General features: G+C 44.0%; 5 protein-coding genes and 2 long non-coding RNA genes across 15 annotated transcripts; 4 read left to right on the forward strand and 3 right to left on the reverse strand.

Moving 5' to 3' along the window:
• Positions 1 to 420: 420 nt before the first annotated feature.
• LOC122635794 (coiled-coil and C2 domain-containing protein 1-like) lies at positions 421 to 4,971 on the reverse strand. Of its 7 annotated transcripts, none has more exons than XM_043826443.1 (11): positions 4,830 to 4,971; positions 4,620 to 4,755; positions 4,453 to 4,553; positions 4,010 to 4,349; positions 3,166 to 3,933; positions 2,707 to 3,080; positions 2,420 to 2,595; positions 2,085 to 2,351; positions 1,593 to 1,631; positions 1,021 to 1,111; positions 421 to 939 (listed from the first exon to the last, which is right to left on the reverse strand). In XM_043826443.1, exons 1-11 carry the CDS (start codon positions 4,884 to 4,886, stop codon positions 820 to 822), a joined length of 2,469 nt encoding a protein of 822 aa, XP_043682378.1. In that variant the 5' UTR covers positions 4,887 to 4,971; the 3' UTR covers positions 421 to 819. The 7 variants fall into 7 exon arrangements, with proteins under 7 accessions (XP_043682378.1, XP_043682377.1, XP_043682380.1 ...); XM_043826442.1 differs by having other exon boundaries at positions 2,707 to 3,083; XM_043826445.1 differs by lacking the exon at positions 1,593 to 1,631.
• Positions 4,972 to 5,190: 219 nt separating this feature from the next.
• Positions 5,191 to 10,816, forward strand: LOC122635793 (DNA-directed RNA polymerase I subunit RPA1). The gene is made up of 5 exons (XM_043826441.1): positions 5,191 to 5,375; positions 5,496 to 9,907; positions 9,996 to 10,151; positions 10,238 to 10,541; positions 10,612 to 10,816. The coding sequence occupies exons 1-5, from the start codon at positions 5,198 to 5,200 to the stop codon at positions 10,710 to 10,712; spliced, it is 5,151 nt and encodes a 1,716-aa protein (XP_043682376.1). The 5' UTR covers positions 5,191 to 5,197; the 3' UTR covers positions 10,713 to 10,816.
• A 225-nt stretch (positions 10,817 to 11,041) lies between these two features.
• Positions 11,042 to 12,709, reverse strand: LOC122635801 (thioredoxin-2). Its single transcript, XM_043826466.1, has 4 exons — positions 12,552 to 12,709; positions 11,657 to 11,773; positions 11,456 to 11,569; positions 11,042 to 11,339 (listed from the first exon to the last, which is right to left on the reverse strand). The coding sequence occupies exons 1-4, from the start codon at positions 12,582 to 12,584 to the stop codon at positions 11,277 to 11,279; spliced, it is 327 nt and encodes a 108-aa protein (XP_043682401.1). The 5' UTR covers positions 12,585 to 12,709; the 3' UTR covers positions 11,042 to 11,276.
• Positions 12,710 to 15,597: 2,888 nt separating this feature from the next.
• LOC122635795 (maltase A2-like) lies at positions 15,598 to 21,887 on the forward strand. 3 transcript variants are annotated; one of them, XM_043826450.1, is made up of 8 exons: positions 15,598 to 15,806; positions 16,423 to 16,556; positions 16,743 to 16,956; positions 17,452 to 17,588; positions 18,979 to 19,172; positions 19,234 to 20,251; positions 20,317 to 20,585; positions 20,675 to 21,887. In XM_043826450.1, the coding sequence occupies exons 1-8, from the start codon at positions 15,791 to 15,793 to the stop codon at positions 20,898 to 20,900; spliced, it is 2,208 nt and encodes a 735-aa protein (XP_043682385.1). In that variant the 5' UTR covers positions 15,598 to 15,790; the 3' UTR covers positions 20,901 to 21,887. The 3 variants fall into 3 exon arrangements, with proteins under 3 accessions (XP_043682385.1, XP_043682387.1, XP_043682386.1); XM_043826452.1 differs by having other exon boundaries at positions 18,991 to 19,172; XM_043826451.1 differs by lacking the exon at positions 15,598 to 15,806 and adding an exon at positions 15,887 to 16,009.
• On the reverse strand, positions 16,854 to 18,557 carry LOC122635805. The gene is made up of 3 exons (XR_006328755.1): positions 18,254 to 18,557; positions 17,118 to 17,226; positions 16,854 to 16,989 (listed from the first exon to the last, which is right to left on the reverse strand). It is a non-coding gene; the product is annotated as an uncharacterized LOC122635805 (long non-coding RNA).
• A 145-nt stretch (positions 21,888 to 22,032) lies between the features above and the next one.
• On the forward strand, positions 22,033 to 25,453 carry LOC122635833. The gene is made up of 3 exons (XM_043826495.1): positions 22,033 to 23,555; positions 23,878 to 23,935; positions 24,010 to 25,453. Exons 1-3 carry the CDS (start codon positions 23,230 to 23,232, stop codon positions 24,187 to 24,189), a joined length of 564 nt encoding a protein of 187 aa, XP_043682430.1. The 5' UTR covers positions 22,033 to 23,229; the 3' UTR covers positions 24,190 to 25,453.
• A 342-nt stretch (positions 25,454 to 25,795) lies between these two features.
• On the forward strand, positions 25,796 to 26,986 carry LOC122635804. Its single transcript, XR_006328754.1, has 2 exons — positions 25,796 to 26,480; positions 26,566 to 26,986. It is a non-coding gene; the product is annotated as an uncharacterized LOC122635804 (long non-coding RNA).
• The last annotated feature ends 102 nt before the right edge of the window (positions 26,987 to 27,088 follow it).

Below are 27,088 nucleotides of genomic sequence, written 5' to 3' on the forward strand. Positions count from 1 at the left end.
AAAGATAATTTTCTTGCAGCGATTAACACGATCGTTGATTAAATTCGCGCGTGGAATCTCTAAATCGTAGCGCAGCTAGCTGAAAAGAGACAGAGTCGGGCGATTATCGGACAATAGTTTGTTAGTGGGGATTCACCTGGATGTATTGTTCTCTGGAAAATGTCGATTCAGCTTTAATCCCGCGAATCGTTCCTTCTCGAGTCGTGTAAATCAAACGATGCACGTGTTTGCCAATTCTTTCCAAGGGCTTACGTCCCCTACGTACCCACGCGTACGTACAGGCACACTCACGGACATCTACTTCGAGCAGAATCGTTCGTCGTCTTTAATTTCGAGCTTCGAAGGAAGCTTCGAGGAACCCGACCCCCGAGAGATCGAAATTTGTATCAAGAGATATAACGTAACGATAGTTCATATTAGTTCCCATAGAAACGTAACATAAAGATTCGTTTATTCATACAACTTTGTCAATTCTTTTCGTATAAACGCAATTTAATGCAATCGCAAACTTTTCATTATCGTTTCTTATATCACACGCGTACATTCGATACATATTTATAATATAATATATACAAGCGAAATATAACGGAATAGATAGGCTTAAAAAAAAGGGGTGGCTTATCTACATACACGTATTCGTCTATCTACGAGAGTAAGATAATCGATTATAATTACACATTTACATGTTCGCTTGCGAGATAAATAATATCGCTGGCTGAGAGAACCACGCGTTCTACCATTTACGTAGAAAAACCACAATCTTGCCGAACCAAATACGAGTGCATTCCGTCGATTTCTCTCCGACGAATCGAGAAGGCATCAGTTGTCGATGATCAACCATTTGTCGGTTATTTGTTCTATCTGTTTCGTGAGAATCGGATTTCTAAGACGTATCTTCAACTCGAGCTTTCCTCCCGTTGGCTTCCTCCCCTCCATCAACTGCCACAAAGAGATCGCATTATGAAATAGGGAGTGTAACATCGACGTTACGATCGTACGATGTGGATTGAAAAAACTTACTGGAAACGAATCGTGTAGAATACATTGCATCTCGAGCGATTGCAATTTTACCGTCACGGTACCCAGCAAACTGTCGCTTCTGAAAAATCCTCTATAACGATACAAACGTATTGATTGAGTTACGACGGGATTTACTTTGGGAAGATTTAAGTCGTTCGAATAATGCAGCACAATAGTCGTAACGTTGCTACAGCTTGCTCGTAAATGCTCGTGAAGACACGTTCGAGAATCTGACGCAGCATACGAAAGTTGGAGAATATTTGAGAACGAACGTTTTACATTTGTCTTTTATCGATTGATAATTTACTGTCTCGATTTACAATCAAGCTTACGTGAAATGAAACGTTTCTAATTATTCCAAGCGAGACGCTCGACAAGCACCGAATCTCATCGAACGTATCGAATCGATCGTATCTAAGCACTTATTTCAAAGCACCGTGAGAACGACTACGCGTTCAAAGCTGCTTGCTCGTACGCATTGAACATCGAGCAAATGAAAAAAAAAAATAAATAAATAAATAAATAAATAAAAGAAAAGAGATCTGTATTCCTTGAGTATGAAAATTTCATACCTTGGATGAGTGCAACACAGGATGGGGTTCAGCGAGCATCTGTAAGCAACGTCCTAATCCATTTACTGCAATAATCTAATATCGACTAGTGAATAAGTATATTGGAATTTTCTCGACGTCCAAGATTTTTCGTATTTTCTATTTTCAATAAAGTTCGATAGTTAAGCGCAATCAACCTCGAAAGGAAAGTTTACACAGGGAATAAAAAAACTCCAGGAGAGAGAAATAGGGGACCATTCGTCTCTAGCCAGTGGAAAATGTTTGCTTATTAGGAGCTGCAAATTATAGCCTGTAAATTGTTAGACACGCATATGGTATGGAACGCAACTCTCTCTCTCTCTCTCTCTCTCTCCCATCTTTCGAACAAACGATTCGACTGCTTAACGAATCGATGAAAAAGCAAAATCACTATCGTATCTATGCCTATTGAGGAAAATCAAATAAAATCAAATGAAATAATAAATCATTTTTAAAGGGAAACGTAAACTTTACCCTTTCGCCCAAACTTGACACTTGAGAGCATGTCGTTTGAATGCCCGTTGACATTGCCGCGAGTTGCGATCCAGGATTCCAGTTAGCGGAAACGTAGCTTGGTACTCGGGATTGCATGTACCTTTGACCGTCGATGTTCTGTCTGCAGGAGGACTGTCCGAAGGATAGGGAAACTCAAACATAACGTAAGTATCCGCGTCTCGCGGATAATTGATACCTCTTATTATCGAAATTTCAATATCGCTATCGTTCAAGTCGGTACAACTCCTAGAAAATAAATAACATGAGCTTCGAGCTGTTTTATTTTTGTAGAAAGAAAATAAAATCTCTCGTACTGAACTATCGCATATGTTTTGGTCTCGTAGTGATGCAGCGGAGGCGGTAACGAATCGCGTCTTCTAACGCGTAACATGTCCAAATCCCTGGTATATCCTAATGCGAGTCGTTCCCATCTGTTATATCCTGGAACGTCTCCCAATTGTTTCGAATGATCTCTCGTAGAAAGACACCACTGAAACAGAAAGATATACATATACATATACATATATATATATATATATATAGGTTTCGTTTTCGATCGAATTTCAAACGTTGATTGAAACGGGAATTTATAACGTCGTACTTTTATCTGTTTGATCAACTGGTTCTCCAAGTTGTCGTAAATTTGTTCGTCGCTGCCACCGGATTCCTCCAAACAATCTTCGCTGTGAATCAATTGGAAATTTTCGTCCGTTTGACCGGTTAAACCGTGCGCACTGAGTTCCATTTTGGCAACTGGCGATAAGGGTATAGAATTCATATCGACCGGTAGACCGGCGATGCTGGCTTGGATCAAGGGCTGTATTCCCTTCGCTTGTCTCAAATAATCGCGTGCCAAGTCCAAATCTCCGTCATTCTTAGCTTTTAACGCGGCCTCTTTCAATTCGTATTGACGTTGTTGCAACATCACCATCTGTTTATCCGCCCGTGTAGTAGCGTGCTTTTGATTTTTATGTACTGCTTGAAGAAAAGAAGGATATACAAGTAATTAATCGCGATGGCGAAAGAGCAATGTACGAATTATTGTTAGATTTATAAATACCCATGTTCGTTCGCGGAGGTGGACTTGGCACATTTGTCCCGGACGTTCCCTCCGAATTGGATTCCGGTTTGGATCTCTCGTCTTCCTTCGGTCCCTCCGATACGCTGGACTGGATACCCGTAGAAAGCGGTGAAAAACCCGGTGGAACAGGAAGTTCGTCCAGAGGCACGGGCTTCCCACGTGCGTGCAGTTTAATCGCTTCTTCGAACTGCTTGCAAATACGAGCGTATCTTCGAACTTTGGAAGAATTCCCTTCGTTCTCTGCAATCGCTTTTGTTCGCTTATATACGTCGAGACGCTCTTTAAGGGCACTTTCTACGTCTTCCATTCCATGCCGTTGTTCCGTTACTTCGTCCATTTTATTTGGAGCCGGTGTATCTGGCTCGGCACGTTGTTGAACCTCGACGTCTTCTTTCTCGATGGAAGGCGACGCAGAAGGTGCAGGTGATACGGAAGCCGATATAGAAGGTCCGGTTGGCGTAGCTGGCATATCGGATAAATCGATTGCTTCTCCGGCATTAGTCGCCGCGATAACTATGTCAAATTGTTTTGCAACTTTTACACACTTCATAGCCTCTTGCATGTTACCAGCCTTCTTCCACGCAAGCGCAGCGATTTTATATTCCTGCTGTCGCTTGTTTAACAAATCTAATGCTTCCTGATCGACCTGAACAACTGGTGCCGCAGGACTAGGTTCGGAATCGACGTCCCCTTCGGGACTCGGCGACGTAGGATCTTCCACCGGTACTTCGGGGGACGCGGCATCGTCTATAACGAACGAGTAGACGTACAAGTTTGTAGATTCTTCCAAGGAAGGAAATGAAAGATGAAAAGAAAATTATACCCGTAGGTCGCTCTGTGAATTCGGAGATAGCCGAGGGAGGTAAAGGAGGTGGAATATCGGCCTCGTTTATAACGGTACCCATCTCAGCGTCCTTTAACAGCTGTTGCAACGTCTTAATACCCCTACCGAATCTCCTGGCCTTACCGGCTTCGTTTCCTCGCTTCGCCTTCTTCTCGGCCTTTTGATAAAGTTCTAGCCTTTCCCGTAATAACTTTAGCCTATCGTCTCCTACAGGAGCGTCATGTTCTTTACGAGGACTATTCTCAGAATCGTTTGCTTCCTGGTTCGTCTCTTGATCCGACAAAGCCGACTCTCGTTCGGTAAGCATATCGAGTTCCTCCTGTTGTTAAAAAGTTCTTGCACGTAATTGTGCAAACAAAACGTTTATTCGTGCTACAAATGTGAAAGCGACAAAACTTGCAATTCTACACGGTTCTACATACCAGTAAATCTGGATCGTCCTCTCCGTCAGAAATATCCTCTTCTATGTCCTTAACGCTTTCGGACACCATGGCGTTTAAGTCGGAAGAATCCGTCCTCCGAACTGTTACGACAACGGTTTTTATAAAGTTATTGTTATAGCGAAGAAGCTATAAAGGATCCAGCTTACCCTTATGCTTTTGTTCGAGCGACGTACTAGCACCGCTCGTTAAAGCAGCCAATTCGGCTTCCAAATCCTCGTCGTCCTCGTCTTCTCCTGCACCTCCGAGATCGTCCAAACTTTCGGGTACTTCGAATATTCCATACTTCGAAAGAAAGTATCATTGAGAGAATGCATCGTGAAAAGTAATACGAACGAAAATTTATCGAGGAGTTTTACCTGAGCAAGATTTCCAGACCTCGACTGTCCCTTTGGCTCTTTCTTCTTGCCAAACATATCGAAACGATGGTATCGTCGAAAGTTGCGACTCTTCAAAATTTCATTAAATTATCTGCGTACTTTTATCGATGCTAACAGTAGAAAAATATTTGTTGCCTCTGTCATCAGCGCTCGCACACAATGACTCAGTCGTCGTAATCTATCGATATATCGAGTTTTCGATTTCATTTACGTACGACCAATCGAGAGCTTGCATCGTTCGAGCCGACTCGGTCGATTCGCTTCAAGCGTTTGCCATGTGCCGAGCACGAGTTTGAGGTTAAGTAAGTTACCAGTGCGTTACTCGACTAGTAAAAATCTTTCTCAAAATGCAAAAGTATCAGAAGAATCGTTCGAGCCCGAAACACCTGGATCCGAAATGCCTGACGTTTTCGATTTTTACAACGGAAGATGTGATAAATTTGAGCGTTATAAAGATTAGAACGCCTCTCTCGTTCAATATTTTGGGCCATCCATTGAAAGGTGGTTTATACGATCCAGCATTAGGTAATTTCTCGTCTATCGGATACATCGCGTGGTATTATTTGAAAAATTATATGTATATATATATATATATATATGTGTGTGTAAATATGTAACGTATGACGTTCGATCGTTAAATTTCAGGACCTTTGCTCGAAAGTTCGGACCCTTGCGCAACGTGTGGCTCCACGGTGTTCAAATGTCCTGGTCATTTTGGCCATATAGAATTACCTATGCCAGTCGTCAATCCGTTGTTTCACAAAGCGTTATCCATGTTGATCAAGCTGTCTTGCTTAAACTGTTTCACTTTGCAAATCCCGACTCACATAAAGATGCTGCTACGCGGAAAACTAAAGATCTTAGAAATGGGATTGCTCAGCGACATAGACGGTTTGGAAGATGAGATAACATCCGCCAAACCAAAGTCGCAAGACGTACACGAATCGGATCTGGTATATATAAGGGACATAATAGAAACTTATATAAGGAATCTTGCCAACAGAACGAGATATACACCTAGCAACGATCCCAACGGAATTCTCTTAAATACGAAGAACGTTAACGCTCAGTGGCAGTCTCACGTCGATAGCGTCCTGAAGCAATACACCGCCGGGAAGATTTGTATAAATTGTCAAGAAGCTATACCGAAAATTACAATTTTAAGAAATAAGATTATGACGACCAAAATCAATGACGCCAATTTTGCATCGACGAACGTAAAGTCTCATACGGTAGTAAATAAATTGGAAACCGTCATCGTAATGCCGGACCAGTCGAAAGAGTACTTGCGAAAGTTATGGCAGAACGAGAAAGAATTTCTCAAAGTGATTATACCTTGTTTGAACGATGTAAATACGGAGTACGCAACCGACGTATTCTTCTTCGACGTTGTACCGGTATTGCCGCCCATAGTAAGACCCATCAACTTTCTCCACGGACAAATGATCGAACATCCCCAGAGTCAAGTGTACAAAAGTATCATACAGGACTGTCTCATTCTTAGGAACATTATACAATCGATACAGGACGGTGACACGAGTCGGCTACCGGAAGAAGGAAAGATCGTTTTCGAACAAATAAAGGGCGGTACGGCTGTAGAGAAGCTACACAACGCGTGGCAGACGTTGCAAACGGACGTGGATCACTTAATGGACAGAGAATTGAACAAGACTCCGGATTCGGCAAATTGTCACGGATTGAAACAGGTTATCGAGAAGAAGGAGGGCGTCATAAGGATGCACATGATGGGTAAAAGAGTGAATTACGCGGCACGTTCCGTCATTACGCCCGATCCGAACTTGGACATCGATGAGATAGGCATTCCCGAGACTTTCGCGCTTAAATTGACCTATCCGATACCCGTGACACCCTGGAATCTGCTCGAGCTGCGACAGTTGGTTTTAAACGGGCCGAACGTTCATCCAGGCGCGGTCATAATAGAGAACGAAGATGGTTCCGTCCAACGTCTTAGCCCTTTCGACGTAACCAAGAGGGAGGCCATCGCAAAGCGTCTACTACCGAGCAGCGATAAGGCCAATCGTTTCTTCAATGGCATTAAAATCGTGCACAGACATCTGCAAAACGGCGATATGCTTTTGGTGAATCGTCAACCGACGTTACATAAGCCCAGTATAATGGCCCACAAGGCGCGCATCTTGAAAGGTGAAAAAACGTTGCGCCTCCATTACGCCAACTGCAAGGCGTACAATGCGGACTTCGATGGCGACGAATGCAACGTCCACTTTCCGCAAAACGAACTCGCGAGAAGCGAGGGATACTTGATCGCGAATGTGTCCAATCAATATCTCGTACCAAAGGACGGCACTCCATTGAGCGGGCTTATACAGGATCACGTTATATCCGGCGTACGTTTAACCACGAGAGGTAAATTCTTTTGTCGCACCGACTACATGCAGTTGGTCTACTGCGCGTTGGTAGCGCATAAAGGAAATTTGAAATTGTTACCGCCGACCATTTTGAAGCCCGTACCGTTGTGGTCGGGCAAGCAAATAATATCGACCGTACTTATCAACATCACTCCCCCGAATACCGCACAAATCAATCTGAAGTCGAGCGCGAAGATCAATGCGAAACAGTGGCAAACGGGGAAGGCTCGCCGATGGAAATGCGGCGTCGAATTGAAAAATCCCGAAGAAATGTCGGAGGCGGAGGTCGTAATAAGGAACGGGGAGCTCCTTTGCGGCGTACTCGACAAAACTCATTACGGTGCGACCCCTTACGGTCTGGTACATTGCGTTTACGAATTGTACGGTGGATCGTCTTCCAGCAAATTGCTGAGCGCTTTCGGTAAACTTTTTCAGGCATTTTTACAACGAGATGGATTTACGCTCGGTATCGAGGATATTTTGATAGTTTCGAGCGCGGATGCGAAGCGTAAGGAAATCGTATCGGAATGTAGAAGATTGGGGGGAGAAATGCAAAGGAGCTTGTTGGAAATGCCCGGCGATGCGCCTTCGGAGGTCGTATCGTCGAAAATGGAGGAATCTTATAGGACCGAGCCGAAGTTTCGTGCCCAGGTTGATCGGAAATACAAGAACGTGTTGGACGTTTACACGAACGATATTAACAAAACGTGCTTACCGGCAGGACTCTTGAAGAAGTTCCCCCACAATAACTTGCAATTGATGGTACAATCGGGAGCTAAGGGATCCATGGTAAATACCATGCAAATCTCGTGTTTGCTCGGTCAAATAGAGTTGGAAGGTAAAAGGCCGCCGCTGATGATAAGCGGCAAAAGCTTGCCGAGTTTTCCCGCCTATGATCCAACGCCGAGAGCAGGAGGATTCATAGATGGCCGCTTCATGACGGGCATACGACCTCAGGAATTCTTCTTTCATTGTATGGCCGGTAGGGAAGGCCTGATCGACACCGCAGTGAAGACCAGCAGATCCGGTTACTTGCAAAGGTGTCTTATAAAGCATTTAGAAGGCTTGGTGATCAATTACGATTCTACCGTTAGAGATTCCGACGGTAGCTTGATTCAAATCTATTACGGCGAAGATGGGCTCGACGTACCCGCTTCGACGTTTTTGAAAAAGGATCAAATGGATTTCCTAGTCGACAATAGAAATGTCATCGTCGATCCAAATCTGGTAACGTACCTGAAGGAAGATTCCAATTACGAGTCTACCTTGAGATCGATAAGGAAAGTAAAAAAGTGGTCGAAGAAAAATGGCGGTAGCACGTTGAATAGAAAGAGAAGGAACGAGTTTTCGTTATTTTCCGCGGACAACTTTAATCCCGACAGTTCGAAATTCAAACGCATCGACGAGAACAGCGGGAGAAGTAAGGGAACTCTTTCGTTGATAAGGAAATGGATAAGAATGGACGAGGAAACGAAAAGGTCCTACAAAAAGCAATGTACCGGATGCCCGGATCCTCTAACGTCCAAGCTCAGGCAGGACGTAGAATTTGGGGTACTTTCGGAGAGATTGGAGGACTTGATGGACGAGTATATGTCAAATAAATCGTTCGACCGCCCGATAGGAAAGACCGAACTGAGAGATCTTTTGTCTATGAAGGTAATGAAATCCATATGCCCACCGGGGGAACCCGTCGGTTTGTTGGCGGCGCAATCCATAGGAGAGCCGTCGACGCAAATGACGCTCAACACGTTCCACCACGCGGGACGTGGCGAAATGAACGTCACCCTGGGCATTCCTCGACTGCGCGAGATACTGATGATGGCCTCGAAAACCATCAAGACTCCCACGATGGAAATCCCTTTCAAAAAGGATTTGCCAAGTCTTGCCAAACGATCCAACAAATTGCGACAGAAATTGACCAAGTGTATACTCACCGACGTATTGAAAAATATCAGAATCGACAAGGAAATGGAACGTTTCCCTCAGAGACGTTTGATCCACACGTTGCGCATCGAATTTTTACCCCACAAATATTACAAAAACGAATTTTCGGTGAGCCCAGAGCGGGTGATCGAAAAAACCGAGCAAATCTTTTTCAAGGCGATGTTTAGAGAGATAAAGAAGATCGCCAAGGTAACCGGTACTTTGATACACGTCGAGGACGAGAAGAAGAGACGTGGGAACAAGGAAGATTCTTTATTGGACGAAGACGAACCCGACGAACCCGACGACGAACCGAAAGCGTCCAAATCGACGAACGTTAAGAGAGATTTGGGAGAACAGCACGAGTCGTCCGACGAGGAGGAAGCCGCGGAAGATGCGGATGCAACGGTGACTCGAACGATGTCGCGTCATCGAGAGAATCAAGAGTACGAGGAAGATACGGAAGATGAAGTCGAGGATAGAAACGAGAAGGACGACGAGGATGATGTCGCGGAGAGGATACCTCGTGAAACGAGGATCGAAGAAGGCGAGACGGAAGTGAACGACGAGGACGACGACGACGACGACGACGACGACGACCATGAGAGTTCCGAGTTTGGAAGCGGCGCGAATAACGACAAACGTACAGCGAATGCGAAACGCAAGGATATAGTGAATACGTACACGTATGCGCTGGAGTACGAATACGACCGAGTAAAATCGTTGTGGTGCGAATTAAAATTCTGGGTCGGTAAAATTATATTCTACTTGTATCGTATACCGTAGCCGGTACGCTCTCGTACGTTCTTGAACGAGATAAAGCTTTGCGTTGCAGTTGCCGCTCAAGATGACCAAGATAGACCTGCCAATGATCATCAGAAACGTAGCCGGTAAAGTGATTCTCTGGGAGACTCCCGACATAAGGAGAGCGTTCACGATCGAAAGTTCCGACGGGGAGACTATTCTTAAAACCGACGGAATAAATATAATAGTAAGTAACTCTGCAACGAGCGAGGATAAAGATGCGGAACGTCGTAGGTACGCGTGTACGTTGCAACGCGGTTTTGCTTTTTCCAGGAAATGTTCAAATACGACGAGGTTTTAGACTTATCCAGGTTATATTCCAACGACATCTATGGAATTTCTCAAACTTACGGGATCGAAGCCGCCAACAAAGTAATAATAAGAGAAGTCAAAGACGTATTCAAGATGTACGGAATAACGGTGGACTCCAGGCATCTCTCGTTGATCGCCGATTACATGACGTTCGACGGTACATTTCAACCGCTCAGTCGCAAAGGCATGAACGATTCCGCCTCGCCTTTGCAACAAATGAGTTTTGAAAGTTCTCTCAATTTTTTGCGAAACGCTATATTACGAAGTGAGAAATTTCTTTTCGTTTTCTTCCTATATCTTTATTCGACAATTATATCTTGCCTTTTTATTCGCAGGAAAACAAGACGATTTGAGGTCGCCGTCCAGTCGATTGATGCTGGGTCAACCCTGTAGATCGGGTACAGGTGTATGTTCTTTATTAACGAAAATACTTTAAAAACCAAACGTTCGAATACATCCGCGATTGTAATCGCTCGACCTGGGAGGATCCTTACATATCGTGGGAATATTGCTTGCTGGAACGGTTATAGCTTTATTCTTGAAGCGTATCCGCGCGAGTAAGTCTTACGACGGAATCGCGATGAATCGAACTGCATAAAAAAAAAAAAAAAAAAAAAACAAAACAAAACAAAACAAAAAAAACAAAAGTCGCAAATAATGTATATACTGTACAAAGAATATAAGTATTATATCTTTCTTAACGTTGCAGCGAATGAACTCTCTTCCATATCCATAAAGATTTATAAAAATCATGCTTAGTCCGTACACATAGTAAGCCGAGTACACTTTATTTCGCAAAATAGACATACAAACGGTAGAAAGGATAACGTGTTACGAAAAACCTAACCTCTTGAGATGTTATGCCATATGCATCGTAAAAGGAATACTGTCGTTAAAAGTTATAATACGCTGTTCGTGTGACTCGTGCGTGCATATCGTTGCTATGTAGTAATAGATTATTTCGCTTAAAAATACAACGCATTTAAACACTTTATTTCGTCTATTTGTGAGTTTGGATCGTGCTTAACAACAAATCGTAATTAGCGCCGGAGAACGTTTCCAACTAAAACAAAGATCATCGATGAGAAGTGTTAATAAATGTCCCCAAGATTTGGGATAAAAGAAACTGTTACGTAGAATCTTTGATCGTGCACAACATATATATAACCTCATACGTACTATCTTGCCTTCTTTGATAAAAACGAAAGTAGGCATGTTGGTTATTTTGTACTCGTTCACGATGTCCTCGCATTCTTCCACGTCGACTTTAAGGAAAATAACATCCTCCGTTTCCTAAAAGAACGAGAAAAGGTGATATGACGGCGAACCGTTGTCTCCGGAGAGAGTTCGTTTTTCCGTTATCGAAGAAAATCTACGTACCTTGGCTAACTCTTCGATCTTTGGTCCGATCGCTTTGCAAGGACCGCACCACGTTGCGTAAAAGTCGATTACAACCAAGGTCGAGCCAGCCTTTTCGAGTTTCTCCTCCAAATCCGCCTGCGAATAAAGCAAAAACGATATACGCTTCGGCGTGCAATAGGAGCATCGTCGTTTCTTGGAACGCACTCGCATGGAAAGGAGGAATCCGTCCGAAATAGACCGCGTTAAATTTCGTGCAAACGAATGGTCGTAGAGAGGGCCAAAAGGATATATCGAACGAGAGATGGAGCGATTACGATGCGTTATCGGGGACCAGATAACGAGTCGATATCTCGAGTACACGTGTCAGGAGGATCGGTGGCGTCGCGACGAGTTCGTTTCCTCTCCCGATCGAGGAAATAACCTCGACGAATACTCGATCGATCTACGATCGATCGGCTAGCTCGAGGAAGGGCTTGGAAGAGAGATATCGAACGACTATCGAACGAAAATAAGTAATTAGTTAAAAGTTCGATAAAGCGATATCGTGTGACGTAGTAGACGCGCGATGTACTACGTCGATAGCACTAGTCATCGCGGAGTCCCGATTCGATCATTCTCGAAAATAAATCCACGTTACGTCGCGACGAAGCGTGCGCGTATGCCTGTAAGTATATCGGAGCGACGTGTTTTTTTTTCTCGCCTTCTGGAGATCGATCGGTCGAAGGTCAGTTACTGCCACGTAAAGGCATGATATGATATAATCGTGGCGAAGTGTGTCACCCGACGACGCGTATCCGCTTTCGCCGCGTTTCCAAGGTTATGCCATTATTCGCCGCCCGTTTACGAGCTTTTCCCGATCTTGCGACCGTTCCGATCGTTCGCAGAAGAAAATATCAAGAGCGAAATAACTTACGTAGCTCTGAACGTGTTCGACCGTTTTCACCATTTTGCTCCTTCTACGGGTACCGTTCGGTTATATCGTAAACGGACGAAGCGAAAGAGGAACGTTCGAAGCAGCTAACTTCTCGCCACCGACTGACCGCGCTCTGATCGAACGCGAAGCCTCGCGCTCTCCCTTTCTCTTTCTCTCGCACGCAGAGATATGCGCGTGATCTTCCCTCTTCCTCCTTTCCCCTAGGCGACGAATCGAGGAAGCCGGCAACGGCAAGGGGAAGCAAGGGGAAGAGCAGGGCGAGGCAAAGCGTGCGCGAGCGTTCACGAAATTAACCGAAGTCGGACCACTACCGAGAGGACGCGATCTTGAATGGACCGGACGAATCGCGTCGGCGACTTTTCGTTCTTCTCGAAAATTCCTTGCCTTTGCCCTTCCGTCCCTTCGTCTCGCTCCCTTCTTCGCTTCCTCCCCCCCCCTCTCTCTCTCTCTCCGCCGATGACTCTTGAAAATGATTTCCTCTCGGCGGCGTTCGTCCAACCAAGTTCCAAGCGCGCGATTTTTGAACGTCCGTATAGCCGACGAGGAGCAAACTCGTTCCTTCGTTGAACTTTGAAAAATTCATTTTCATCGACGTCGTTTACGTCGTTCGCGTTATCGACGTTGGACGCGCGCGAGGCTCGATGGATCGATGCTCCCCGTCCCTGAAGTATCGGTAACGAGGAGAAGATCGAGTTTGTCGAAACATCGCACGGATCGTCGATAGAAAGGTTCGGCGACGTCTCGAAGAACGAGTTACGATCGTCGCTGCGTCGTTCCTCGTGGGACGATCGCTCTCCTGCGTCCTACGCGATGGATCGACGTACGCGTTGCGCGTATTTACCTGTACGTTGCGTCGGGTTAGTTACGTTCGTACGAGCACGCATACGTTCGTTCGTTCGTTCCGCCGAACCAACGATAAGAGAGAAAACCAACGGGACGAAACGCAGAGAGACTTGTTTTATCTCGCTGCGGTACGTTATAACCGGTAAGACATAACCTTATCTCGTTCGGTCCGACGAGTTTATCCGAAGGAAGGAAATTCGAACGATAACGTTTTTCGCAGAAAGTTTCCCAGAAGCAACGATGTTGCTTCCTACGGAGGCCTATCGCCGTTCTTTCGAATCGATGAACGCTTTTACGGCGACATCGAGGATTTTCGAGGCCGTCCGCCCTTGGACGTCGAGGCGCAAACATCGCCGGCCGTAACCTCGGTGAGTAAAATTTAACGTAGGTTCGTTCGATATTTGGATCTCCGGAAGCGGCAACCTCGAGACCTAGGCAATTTCGGTCCAACGCGACGTCCCACTTTCGCGTCGTATTCGTTTCGAGTCGCCAGTAATATCGAGCTGCTCGAACAAGCTTCGCTCGCATCCGTAGGTTCTCGATCGAAAGGAAAAAGTATCGAGGCGAGAAAGCGAAGATTTTACCTTCGATCGCGTCTCGTCGCTCGCTCGATCGATCCTTTTCGCTTCGAGGTCGTACGTAAGCACGCGGGCTGCGCGTGGATACCCCTCGCGACGTAACGCGACGTCGCGATATCTCGAATCGGAGGATTAAAGATCTTTGAGTTGGATCGTTCCTCGAGCGTAATTGCTAACGATTGCATCATCTTTAAATAGCTCTTTCGTTCCTGGAAAATTACAGCGAGGAGGAAATATTTTCACCGAACTCGTCGTATTCCTTTGTTCGACGTAGCCTAGAGAATATCGTACCGTGGTGGAAATTTGAATTTTAATGACGGCAGCGATTCGAAAAAAAGTCGCAAACGCGTCGCCGCCGAATATCGTCTCTCGATACCCCTGATGACATCTGGCGTGACGAGGCGAAAAGCATCGTTCGTTTTTCTCGCTTGTTCCTATAAAAAAAGAAAAAAAAAAAAAAGGCGAAACGGTTCCTAATTATCCGAGCTGCGATCGCCGTAGCGCCACGTTACGACGGATACGACTGAAACTTTTTTGTATCTACGATCCGTCGGTGGCTCGTCGCGATCGAACGCGTCGTAAAAAATACCGATAGTATTATTTTCGTCGATCGCGACGCAAAAAACCGTTTTAGCCGATGAAACGGACAACGAGTCGATAAAAGGCGTTTTGGCGATTCGAGACGAAAGGATCTCCGGTGAAAGTTCCTGCATTACCAACCGTTAGCCTTACCTTTTGTTTTCCGATATCAAATTCAAACGGATGGAACGTAGGTGACGCACGCTCGTAGAAAAAACGTCGAGGTAGGCGGAACGTCGAGACGACGAACGAATTTCGAACGAATATTCTTCGAATACTCGCTTTTCCAAGGAGGTATAGCTTTTATTTATCCGCGATAGTCTTACGGAGATGGAAAGGAGGCGAAGGCGAGCGGATCGTCGTCGTTTTCGGGGCGAAGCGGTATAACGGCCGCAGAGCGCAGAATCGAGGAGGGCGCGGAAGTCGGGACGCAGAAACGAGAGGAGAAACCGCGTTGCTAAATATAATACGCCGAGGCACGCGGTTTTCAGGTTCGAACGGACGGGTCGTCGAAATAGTCGGTGAAATCGTGTCGTTCTCCTTCGGAGCTCTCAGGGATCGTGCTGGACACCTTTTTGGAAAGAAAATTTCGAGAAGGAGGGACGAGTGGACCTACCCGTTGTCGCGTGGACTCGTCGAGGCCGGTGTGTCTCTCTCTCTCTCGCACACACGCCCGGTCGCGAGGGGATGAAAGTGTCACGAGCATTTCCTTCTCGTCCTACGTACGTATTCGTGTCGTCGGTGAGCGATAGCTACGAGCAATGTAAGGCGGTCGAATCGTCGTTTCCGATCGTAGAGAACGAGAGGATATCGCCCTTTTCCTCGTCGATCGTCCTTTATGGTTAGAACCTTCGGATCGACGTCACGAGCTTTCGATCCACTCTTTCGACAAATTTTACGCGTCTCGTTAATCTCGTACCATCGATCGGCGATTCGTCTTTGCGCAAATGGCAGCGTCGTCGTCGTAGTAGTCGACACGCGGGAGCTACGAAGAAATTCTTTTAACGCAAGATCGACGTACGTACGACTCACGCACGCATGTAAATAAATACGTGCCGCATGCGTGCCAATCGCGGTTTGTTGACGAGAGTTAATTTCGTTCCGGAGAGGCATTGTTTTCTTTTGGCATTGTTACAAGTACACGCGTACGTAATACGAGCTCGTTGAACGCGGCACACAACAAACTCGGAGTCACAGTCACAACACGATCGTTGGACGATGGTGATGTACGACGGTGAGCGAGAGGATAGAAACGTAAAAGAATATCTGTGTGAAATTGAAACGGGAGAGAAATTAACTCGTATAGATTTTCTCTCGATTCGCTTTGAGCGCACGAAGGCGGAAGGAAGGAACAACTTTTCGACCAGCGAGAAAAGGAAAAAACGCTCGAGTATCGAGCGCGAAGAACAAACGATTGCGTAGTTGAATCGATGAAAGGTTCGCTTCTCTCTTTTTTGTTTTTTTTTTTTTTTTTTTTTCATTCGACGTTAAACGCATGTACGACGAACGAACGTAAAAGTCAATATACTCGAGGCGAACGATTATTTCTGCCGATGGTAGAAGCGATTGTTGTTTCGATAGTTTGCATTTCCTTTTTTCTTTTTCTTTTTTTTTTTTGACCTTGACTTTGCCGACGAAAGTTATTCGGTAGAACGTTCGTATCGTTCTCGGACTCTCGCGTTAGAAAGCACGCGGATCGATAAAAAAGAGTCGGTCGACGCGTTACGCCTCGTCGAAGCGAATCGCGAACGCCTGCGTGTTTACGTGGCGACGACATTGTCGAGGACGAAAAGCTAATTGATCTTTTTTTTTCCTTTTCCTTTATGCCGAAAACTACGACTCGTTCGTAGACGCTGAAGAAGAATCCAAGGAGATAACGGACATGAATATCCCGAAGAGCGATGGCCTCCTGTCGGTGGTCTTGCCTTCCGAAATTCCGTCTTCGGCCAGCTCGCAACAGCTCTTTATAAATCAAGACCAACAGGTGTGTGTTCGTCCGACGTAGACGGCGAGTTATCGTCGACTTTCGCTCTAATTCGCCCTTAGTCACGTTTCTTCTTTCGTTAGATACTTAAGCATTGTGCGAACTCCGTAACTGAAACGTATCCTCGTAATAATAACGACTATCGATCTAATACCATCGATATATTCGATTGCTTACGAGGAGCAGGACGAGGAAGCTTCGGACTGTCCACTCTTGACGCCGAGTCCACCTCCGGCCGTGCAGATAAATAATTCTCTCGAATCGGCGCCTATATACAGGCCTCTCGAAGGAGCACCTCTGGAAATGATAACGACGCCAACGCTCGAAAATATTAACGAGGAGGACGGGCTTAACGCGTTCATGAATCTCGTGAACAGTTCGTCGAAACCTCTTCACGATGGTAGGTATCGCATCGAAGAGAACGTAATCGTGGCTAAAAAAGTAGAAAAAAGTCTGAAATTTCTTCTCTTCCCGTTGATCGTCCGTGAATGGGAAGAGAGAAGCAAGAAAGGGAAGTCGTCGTCGTCGTCGTCGTCGTCGTCGTCGCGCGACGCTAAATACCTTACGTAATCACGCGCGTGGTCGTCATCGTCGTAAACGCAAAGCGCCTTGACAGGATCCAGTTTCAATTTATATCGCGATTAATCTTGACCAACTCGCTCACGAGTTCCTACGCGGAAGAAAAAAGACATTTCATCATTGGACGAAATTGAAATTAATAGGAACGAATTAAAATCGATACTCGCGCGACTCCGAGCCGGATTTATCGCATTTTAATGAAAGAACTAGAAAAGCCAATTCTTTGGCAAACCGTTGATCGATACGATCGCATGAAATAAGTAACGATAAGTTATTATCCCATTCTTTGATTCGATCTCTGTCACGATTCTTTCAGAACCGAGTTCGCGCGATCCGATGGTGGAATCGAGCACGAGCGGTAGCAGCAGTGACACGAACGAACCGGTTTGCGCTCAATTACTTACACAGCTGAATACCGCTTATCAACATTTAGCACCAGACGCTCAAGCTCTAGTAAGTATTTAATTAAAGTGTCGCGAATCGAGTTACCTTTCGCGTCAACTTTTCTTGGATATACAAACTCGAGGTGCGTCATCGCGAAGCCGACTTGGCATTTTTTTCTTCGAGTCTCACGATACTCGCGAGTGTTCCTTATCGAGTATCGAATCCGTTTCGTTTTCGTACGATGGAATCTACGTTATTGGTACGTACGTTTTATTACGTCGAGGGAAAATTATTTCTCGATTTCGAACGACCATTTTTTCGTTTCTCACTCGCGGAGACTAGACGCGCTAATTTCTATTTTCTAGTTTACTTTTGAGCTCTTTTTCCCCGACTTTTTTAGTCGCGTCTCGTCAGTTTCGACTAGTTTCGATACGGCGGTACGAAAAGTCTCGTGACACGGCGGCTAAGAGGAAAAAGATTTTTCGGGGAAGGGAACGTATGCTCTTCGTCGGTCGTGAGAACTCGAAAAGGAAAAAAGCGGGAAAATGGAGAAGGAAGGAAGGAAAGGAAGAAAAAAATAGAAGAACGCCGATCTCAGGGTCGAAACTTATTAAAGCGAAAGAAATGTATCGAAAGACGATGGTTTTACAACGGGTCGGAGCGATCGTTAGCTAAAGAGTCGGCTGATAAAGCATCGATACGTAACTTTGATAGGCTCCTTGCATAGTACTTACCTATACAAAGATATCGTGCGTGCGTAATATCGCTTGCACGGCAATAAAGCGATAATGAATCGTATCGTTAGACGCAGATAGACGCGTTTGTCGCACACAACGGTCCGGCGTTATTTATAAATCTTTCGTTCGTACGCGCACTTGTTGCTCGGGCCGTCACCTGCTTCTTCCACTTCTTCTCCCCCCTTGTTCGTCCTTCCTCTCGTTGATCTTCCTCGACCCTACACGATCGAATAGAAAAATGTTGGATACGAGCGGGCCGTATGGCGTTGGCTATTAATACGATAACGTCGTGTATCGCTCGAGCTCGTGACAGGACTTATTAATAATAGAGTCAGCGTCGAGCAAGAGACTCGAGAATGCGCGAAGGCATTTGCGACGATGGCGGCGGCCACTGGCAAGATCAACGATAGATCTCGTACGACGTTCTCGCCATGGAGAGAGGCCGAACCGCGAAGAAGCCATATCTCTGGCAGATGTCGAATCCGAATATTTGCGCCAAGGGTTCGATCGATCCCTCTCCCTCGCTCCCTTCGGACGTCTCGAAGGATGGAGTTTTTTGTCCGTTCGCGAGCATCTTTCGATCTTCGTCTTACTCGCACCGATCTTCCAACTTTTTCTTTCTCGCTCGTTCTTGGTGTCTCGTTTACTAACACCCCTCCCCCGCCTGTGCGGATCGCTTTCTCTAACAAATCACAAAGTATACTCACGCCGTAACTCTTCAGTTTTACAATCAGGAGAACGGTGGGAAGCCACCGCTCGTTGGAATACAGCTGGTCGTGCCCAAGTCTCCGAAAGATTATCGATTCATGAAATGGAACTGGCCGCTGATAAGAAAAACTTGCTTTTGGTCGTTGATGTCGGTCCTGGCTGGGTGCACTGCTCTCGTCATAGGCGTCCTCGCGACCATGCCTAAAAAGTAAGATTCGTCGTACGTAGGAGTTTCGAGCGATACCCTTTCTAAATATTCTAACTTCCAGATGCGATCCTCCCGTAGAATGGTGGCAAGGAAACGTCTTCTACGAGATCTTTCCAGCCTCCTTTCAAGATTCATCGAAGGGGGGCGACGGTATCGGGGATTTGCGTGGTATCACGATGCGATTGGATTACCTAAAGAGACTCGGCGTTCGTGGAATTCGTCTCAACTCGATCTTCCCGGCACCGCACTATCCGGAATATTATTCGGACATCAGCAACATGACGGATATAAACGTGAATCTCGGTACGTTGAAGGACTTTGAAAAACTCCTAGATGAGGTACATCGTAGAAACATGAGCCTTATCCTCGATCTACCGCTTTATCCGTACGCGAAGACGCTTCGAGGCGAGGAAGGACAAGCCACGAACAAGACGAACGAAGGGATCCGCGAAAGAAGAGGCCTGATCGAGGATTCGATGCTCGAGGATATGGTTACGACGACGCCTTCCACGTCGATTAAAAACGTTCGAAATACTTTCTCGACGGTTAGCGGTAGTCCAGCACCGTTCGAGGAGCCAAGAGCTCTACCGGTCGTCTCGACGGATTCGATCGGCAACGAACGTTCGATCGGTTCGGCCATCAAAACGTGGATCGACAGAGGGGTCGATGGATTTTATTTGAGGGGTCTCGAACGTTACGTACACGAAAGTCCTTTTCCCAATATCTTAAGGCATTGGAAGTCGCTGCTCGGCCCTCGAAAGATTCTCATTTGTCACGTAGACGCGCTTAACGCTGCGATGCATTTCGAGCCATCCAGAAACGCGATTCTTACGAGAATAGATCTGATCGACGTCACTTTGCGCGTATCCAATGGAACCGAGGATATAAAGGCTCAAGTAGAAGCCGTAACGAAGGGTATACTTTTCGAGAAAGCGTCCTATCCGTGGGTTCACTGGTCCGTCGGTGGCGTCGATTCGAGAAGAGTCGCTTCCAGCATCGACGTCAAGAACGCTTCGATGGCTGTCTCTCTTTTGGCTTTGATGCTTCCTGGAACGCCCAGTATATTTTACGGAGACGAGGTATAAAGTTCAACCAAATACGAAGTTCGTTCGAACGAGCGCATTCAAAGTATTTTTACATTCAGATAGGTATAATGGATTGCGAGTGCGAGGATCATCAGGATCTGGCACATTTGCATAATCTCGCACCGATGTACTGGGAAAAGAAAGACGGATTGGACGACAAGTTTGCGTCGGTCGGTGTCACTGCCTGGTTGCCGGAGGCATCGAAACCATTGGAAACAAGTCTGATCGGCACGATCGCCGAGATGGCTAAATTGAGGTCTGACACTCCGACGATTTACGTTAAAGCTATTTCCAAGGATAGCGATGTCATGGCTAACTGTGATATTAGGTAAATAGTTAGGAACCCGTATTTAACAATCCGTTCGGAAATCGTTTGGGATCGGAGCTTTCAACGATTCCTCTTTTTCCTTGCCAAAGGTACACGAAGGATGAGATAATCGTGATAGAACGATGGTATCCTCGGAGAAACTCGTACGTCTTCGTCGCTAATCTCGGCAATGGGTCCAAACTGAAGGACTTGTCGTCCCTTTATTACGGTGGCCACGTCGTCGTCGGACCAGCCAACAGATTGAATCAAGACGTTTTCTTCAAGGAACTGAATGTTCCACCCGGCGAGGCTTTCGTCATCAAATTGGACAAGTGAGAAAGTCGAAGAAAAAAAAAAAAAAGAAATTCATGAAATCAACATTCGCGTCTGAGCCATATTTTTTCGTTGGCACGTCGAGTGCCAAATGTGATATATCTATTCTACGGTGGGAGTTTCACGCTCCTTTTGGGTGCAAGGTGCGCACCTCAATAGTTCAAGTTCCTCTTTATGATCGTAGATAGAAATCGTTTTCTTACGAGTCGACAAATTTTTTCTTTAATCATTTCTTTGATCAATCGGTCGCGGCAACTGGCAACCAGTTGACTACACGAACATATCGTTTTATCGAAATTAATTTCCAAACGAGAAAAACGGCTAAAAAGTTTCGCAAGGTTCTACGATATGGTTCTGCGACATGGTTTTGCGACATTCTTCTGCGGCACGGTTCTGCGATATGGCTTTACGAATAGCAAACGCTGTTCTCTCTTAATCGGAACGAAGAAAACCATTTAACATTTATACGTATTGTATTCGAGTTAATCGTCACACATGTAGAATCGTTATTCACATTCCGAAAGAACGATGACACTTCGATTTCGTAAACCGGGTTTATCACTTTGTACAAGTCTCTATGTGTTCACTATTTTTAACAGTTTGACCTGTGGAACTTTTGCTTCAACGACACGACGAACGTCCTCTTTTTTTTTTTTTTTATTACTCTTCCTTCCGATTGAGCCTCCATAGAACGTTCTTTACTTGGAATTTTAACGATTCGTAACTACTTATCGAAACGTTTCTACGTCGTATTTTTAAGTAATACAGATATACAAAGATATTTTCATGAGAACATTTTTACCGGGAGAAAACAAACGGTAATATCTTGTTAATACGTACCCGCGTCTAGTGGGATTTTGATCAGGCGTTAAAAAATTTCTTTTCTTCGATCGTATACTTTACTTCGATAGTAATTGAAATATATATTCTCGATCGATTGGAATTAAACCAACTTGCATTCGAATTATATATTTTCTATATAATATGTCATTTGATGTGTGTGCGTTATTTCTAAAGAACCTTATCATTCATAACATAATCATAAACATCCCGCAGACATTCTTCGTCCCACGTTTATTAATAAATCCATTCGTTTTCATCTCCATTCAGCACTCGGTTCAATAATAATCGATTCGTTCTTTTGGATCGTTCTCTCTGTTTCTCTCATTTTTGAAAGAGACGGATGGACAGAAAGAAACGGGTTCTCTCCTGGAAATAGAGAGTCTTTAAAAGGGTGAAGGAGCGAATGTTGCGTGAAAAGCGTCGCGAAAGGCATTGCGTTTCGTTCATCGATTTTCGAAACTATATCGACAAATTTGCGAATTACGTCGAGAAAAGAAAAAGTAGTTAAATCGTCACGATGGTTTCGCTTTGAAAAATTGAAAGAATATCTTCCGTACGTTTGTCGCGAATAACAAGCAGCGATGAAGGATAATTAATTTATGTTCTCGCAAGAGTAACGAACCGACGAGTGTGTTCGAACGACGACGTGTGTGCGTGAGAGAGAGAGAGAGAGAGAGAGAGAGAGAGAGAGGGAAAAGTACTTCGATCCCAATAGGAATAAAGTATTAAAAGGATCGTTGCGAGCGAAAGTTTACCTTAGGAACGAATCGTCAATTTTACGATCAGTTCGTCGACGGCCTTCGTGAGAATAAAATGGAAGCTGATTTAAAAGTACGAAACAAGAACGAGTACTTACTTAATCAAGCACTTGCCCGTTTAAAATTAATTTGCTTTTTTATAGATCGTTGTTCTGTTTCGTTTTCCTTTAATCGCACGATGGAATCTTTTCTTTTCGTTTTGTTCACTCGAGTGGTTTTATCGTGATGTATTATTCGATTTCAGCCGGTCGATCTATCCGATAGTATCAAAGTGTTTACGTGGAACAGGAGATGCCTTAGTATCGTGGGAATATGGCCTTTGAAGGTTTACGACCCGATATTCCTTTTTTCCTTCGTATATCTGGCAGTTCATTGTGTCTTCGGAATCCTCGATTTAACCAATTACTCGAAGAACTTTGATCTTATCGTAGTAAACATTACGGAAAACATGGTCATGCTAAACGCTCTCATAAAAATGTCTATCTGTAGATTTCACAGAGATTCGTTGGCGCAATTTTTGATAAAGATACGAAAGGATTTTAAGGTCGAAAGTTACAAGAGCCGAGAAGAAATTTTGACGTTTTTCGGTTACAATAGACTGTCTTATCTGTTCAGTGTAATATCTCTATCTTTTATGAGTTTCATCTCGATAATATATTTCTTGCGATCATTGGTAGCGAACGTGCAAATGGGTAATTATATTTAAATGGTCGAAGGCTATCATCGTGACGATGCGGAAAAGAAGGACTATCGGTCTTCTTGTTACAGTTATGGATAATTCGTCTTTTGGTTATCAGCTGCCTTATAAGACACGACCTCTCGTAGAAATTAATGACGCTACGACCTATGGCCTTCATTGTTTGTATCAAGTTATCGTTTTACCGCTGATTACGTTCGGTTCCGTTGGTTACGATTCCTTCTTCATCACTTTGTCTCTTCACGTTATCGCACAATTGTCCGTATTGAAATACAGAGTTAGATTAGCTCTGGAAGATCCAAATGGTTGCCGATGCGGGATAAAAAAATTGATTAACAAGCATTATCAACTAATAGGGTAACGTTGCTTTCGTTGATATTTTTTTAAACGTTTAACGAGTAAACAACGTTGATAAGCGTCTACGATCGTCTATTCGCAGATTGGTGGATATCTTGGAGAATGCCTTCAACCTGGGAATTTTAGAACATCTTCTAGGAACGACGATTAACTTGTGCGTCTCCGGTTATAACGCGATACTGGTATACTTTATTTATCGATAACAACGGCAACGGCAACGGCAACGGCAACGAGCGAACGCAAGATCGCTGTGAACTCTTTTGTCGTTTCAGCGTTCCTCCAATGGTGAAAATCTCGAGCTGTTTCTGTTTTTTATATTCTCAAGTATCATCTTGAGCACGTTGTTCGCCTATTGTTATACCGGCGAATGTCTTATCCAGGAAGTAATTATCGATATAAACGTATACAAAAAATTTACATACCATTTTCTAAACCGACCGTATCTTAATTGATTTAGAGTACGGATTTTGCCGTGGCGTTTTACGAGTACGAATGGTACGACGTATCGCCGATGGATTTGAAGATGGTCTTAATTTGTATGATAGGAGCAAGTAAACCGTTGCAACTGACCTCTGGAAAGTTTTTCGTCCTATCGTTATGTACATTTAGCGACGTAAGGATTTCTCCGATCGCGTAACGCACAGCACATTTTTCTTACGACTTAAACTACTTTTCACTTTTAGATATTGAAAACTTCAATGGGATACCTGTCGGTGTTACGAACGTTGTTATAATCAACAGAAATGATCGAACGCGCGCCGACAAATGCTCCCATCATTCGTCTCATTTCTGTGAAACTATAATGTCGAAGTATTCATCGCGACGTTTACGCGATACGTCTTCAATAGAAATGTTCTTTAGATACTTACGTTGTTGTTCCTATTTCTTTTTTTTTTTTTTCATATTACGAATTTTTATTCCGTAGTTGTTAATGAAAGAACTCTGAATTTTTTCAAGAAAATTGCTCCGATTCTTCGGAGACTGTTTCGCTGACAAAGTTTTTTCTTTCGACGAAATAGAAAAAACGTAGAAAGAAATGCTTCGTAAAAAGAGAAATATCGTATACGTTCACGGTTAGAAAAGTTTCCTTCCTTCGTATTTTATCTCCTTCTTTTTCTCCTTCTCCGAGTGAACTATTCATAGATTCGGTTATAACTCCGAAAGAGCGAATTTTAAGACTAAACTATAAGTAATGAGAAAGTGCTTGTAATTGTAGAGTTTCGAAACTCTCCTAGACGCAACCGCGTCTTTTTGTTAAAGAAAGAAACGAAGAACGACTTGATGGAGTTAAATTGCACGGTCAAGAGACCGTGCAAGACAAAAAGAAAAAAGAGAAGAAGAAGAAGAAAAGAAAAAAGGTAAATTGTTGTTAAGAGGTAGGTAACTCTATCATTCATGTATCGTTCCATGCTTGTAATCGAGGCTCCTCCTCCTCCTCCTCCTCCTCTTTGGAGCAGACCTATCAATTTTTGTTTACGAGAGACTTTTAAGAGACTCGTTTTTTTCCTTCCAACGTTTACGTCTATGGAGGATCGACGATTTGAGGGCCAGTCTCTCGACAACTTTTGTGCGAATCAAATGGAAAAGGGTGGGAAAGTACGAGCGGTACGATATAATGTATTCTAATTAATTTCGTTTTGAAGACGAACCGACTCTTTTTTTTTCCTTCAAGTGAAATTTCATGAAAGATCGTTGTTGTCGTTCCAGGCACGTCTTGGCTCGTTCTACGCTATCAAAGTGTTAACATGGAACGAACGATTGCTTTGCATTTTGGGTATTTGGCCGTTGCAAGTGCGCGACTCGATATTTTTGTCGTACTTTATCTACGGATGTCTAATGCAGTTCATGGGTTTTCTCAGTCTCCTCGATAATTTGTCGGATTTCGATTACTTTTTGACGAGCCTTACGGAAAATATTTTATTCTTCATGACCCTTACGAAAATGTTCACCTGCAGGATAAATAGCCGATCGATCGGTCGATTCTTGAGAGAAATCCAACGAAATGTTTTCGATGAAAATTATGAAGACGAAGAGGAGAGATCGATATTTCGTCATTATAACAAATTATCCTACAAATTTATCGCGACAATTGTACCAATGATGACCGTCGTAATCATCTCATATTTCCTTAATTCTGCCCTAACGTCTATTCTGCTAGGTAACTTTTTCTGGAGGAATACGATAATATTGTCAATGTTGTTTCATATCATGAGATTAAAACGTATATCACGTAAATTCAAGTAATGTCTAATTCGACTTTGGAGTACCAGTTGCCTTATACAGTAAAGCCGATCGTAAAGCCATACGATTCAACGAGTTTTCTTCTTGGATGCATGTATCAGTGTCTGTGCATCCCTATGATCGTTTCCGGTTACATTGGAATCGATTGTCTTTTCGCTAGTTCAGCCCTTCACGTAACCGCGCAATTTGCGATACTGAAACACAGAATTAGGAAAAGTTTAAAGGATTGCGAACGAGGTATAAGGGAAATAATCGTTGACCATTGTCATCTCATTAAGTAAGTATCGTTTGTGTGCTCGTCGATGTACGTCAATGAAGCGAGAAAGTCAAAGAATTAATTCTAGTTAGAAGACGTCCAAGTATCGTTCCGGATGTATACTAAACGCACGTTTCAGATTGGCAGAAACATTGGAAGATAATTTTACTGGTATTATTTTTCAACAATTATTAGGGATTACGTTCCAGCTTTGTATATCTGGTTATCACATACTCGTGGTATAACGAACAAATATCTAAATACGATAAATGCTTTTTTCTTCTTCTTTTCTCCCTCTCAAAAGTTTTAGCGTTCTTTTTCAGTACGCGGCAAACGAGGACGTTCAAGTCGTTGTTTTCCTAATATATGTTCTTGCATTATCAAGTATATTATTTGTCTACTGTTACATCGGCGAATGTCTCATTCAGGAAGTAATTCTCACAATTCTAATGTAATTCGATCGAGCGCAAACGCGCGACGCTATTTGCAACCTAATCAAATTTGTTATTAACGCAGAGCACGAACTTGAACGAAGCGTTCTACGATATAAAATGGTACGAAATGTTAAGGAAAAATTTAAAGTCAATTTACATTTGCATGATGCGCACGAGGAAGCCGCTCCAACTGACGTCTGCCAAATTTCGGGCCTTATCCTTGTGCACCTTTACCGACGTGAGTAAAACGTCCTTATAGTACAATTTGATGTCTTTGTATTATATTTTCATATGAATTTTATGCGAATCAAATATTTATCAAGTTTATTCGTAGATACTGAAGACATCTATGGGATACCTATCCGTTTTGCGAAATTTTTTATAAATTAATTCACCCTGTTAATGCGCTAGCGCAAATTGTTACACTATAGACAATCTATTCTATTTCTTATGATAAAAATCTGAGTGATCCGACACACGAGGAAACATTCAGAATTACGAAAGTGCCGTTTTTATCGTGAAAATGTTCACAAACCATCCAACTTTTAGTCCTCTTTATGCATCACTTCCATGGGAAGAATCGAATGGTAAGATGGATATTAGAA

This window comes from Vespula pensylvanica, chromosome 19 (genome assembly GCF_014466175.1).
Source record: "Vespula pensylvanica isolate Volc-1 chromosome 19, ASM1446617v1, whole genome shotgun sequence".
Lineage (NCBI taxonomy): Eukaryota > Metazoa > Arthropoda > Insecta > Hymenoptera > Vespidae > Vespula > Vespula pensylvanica.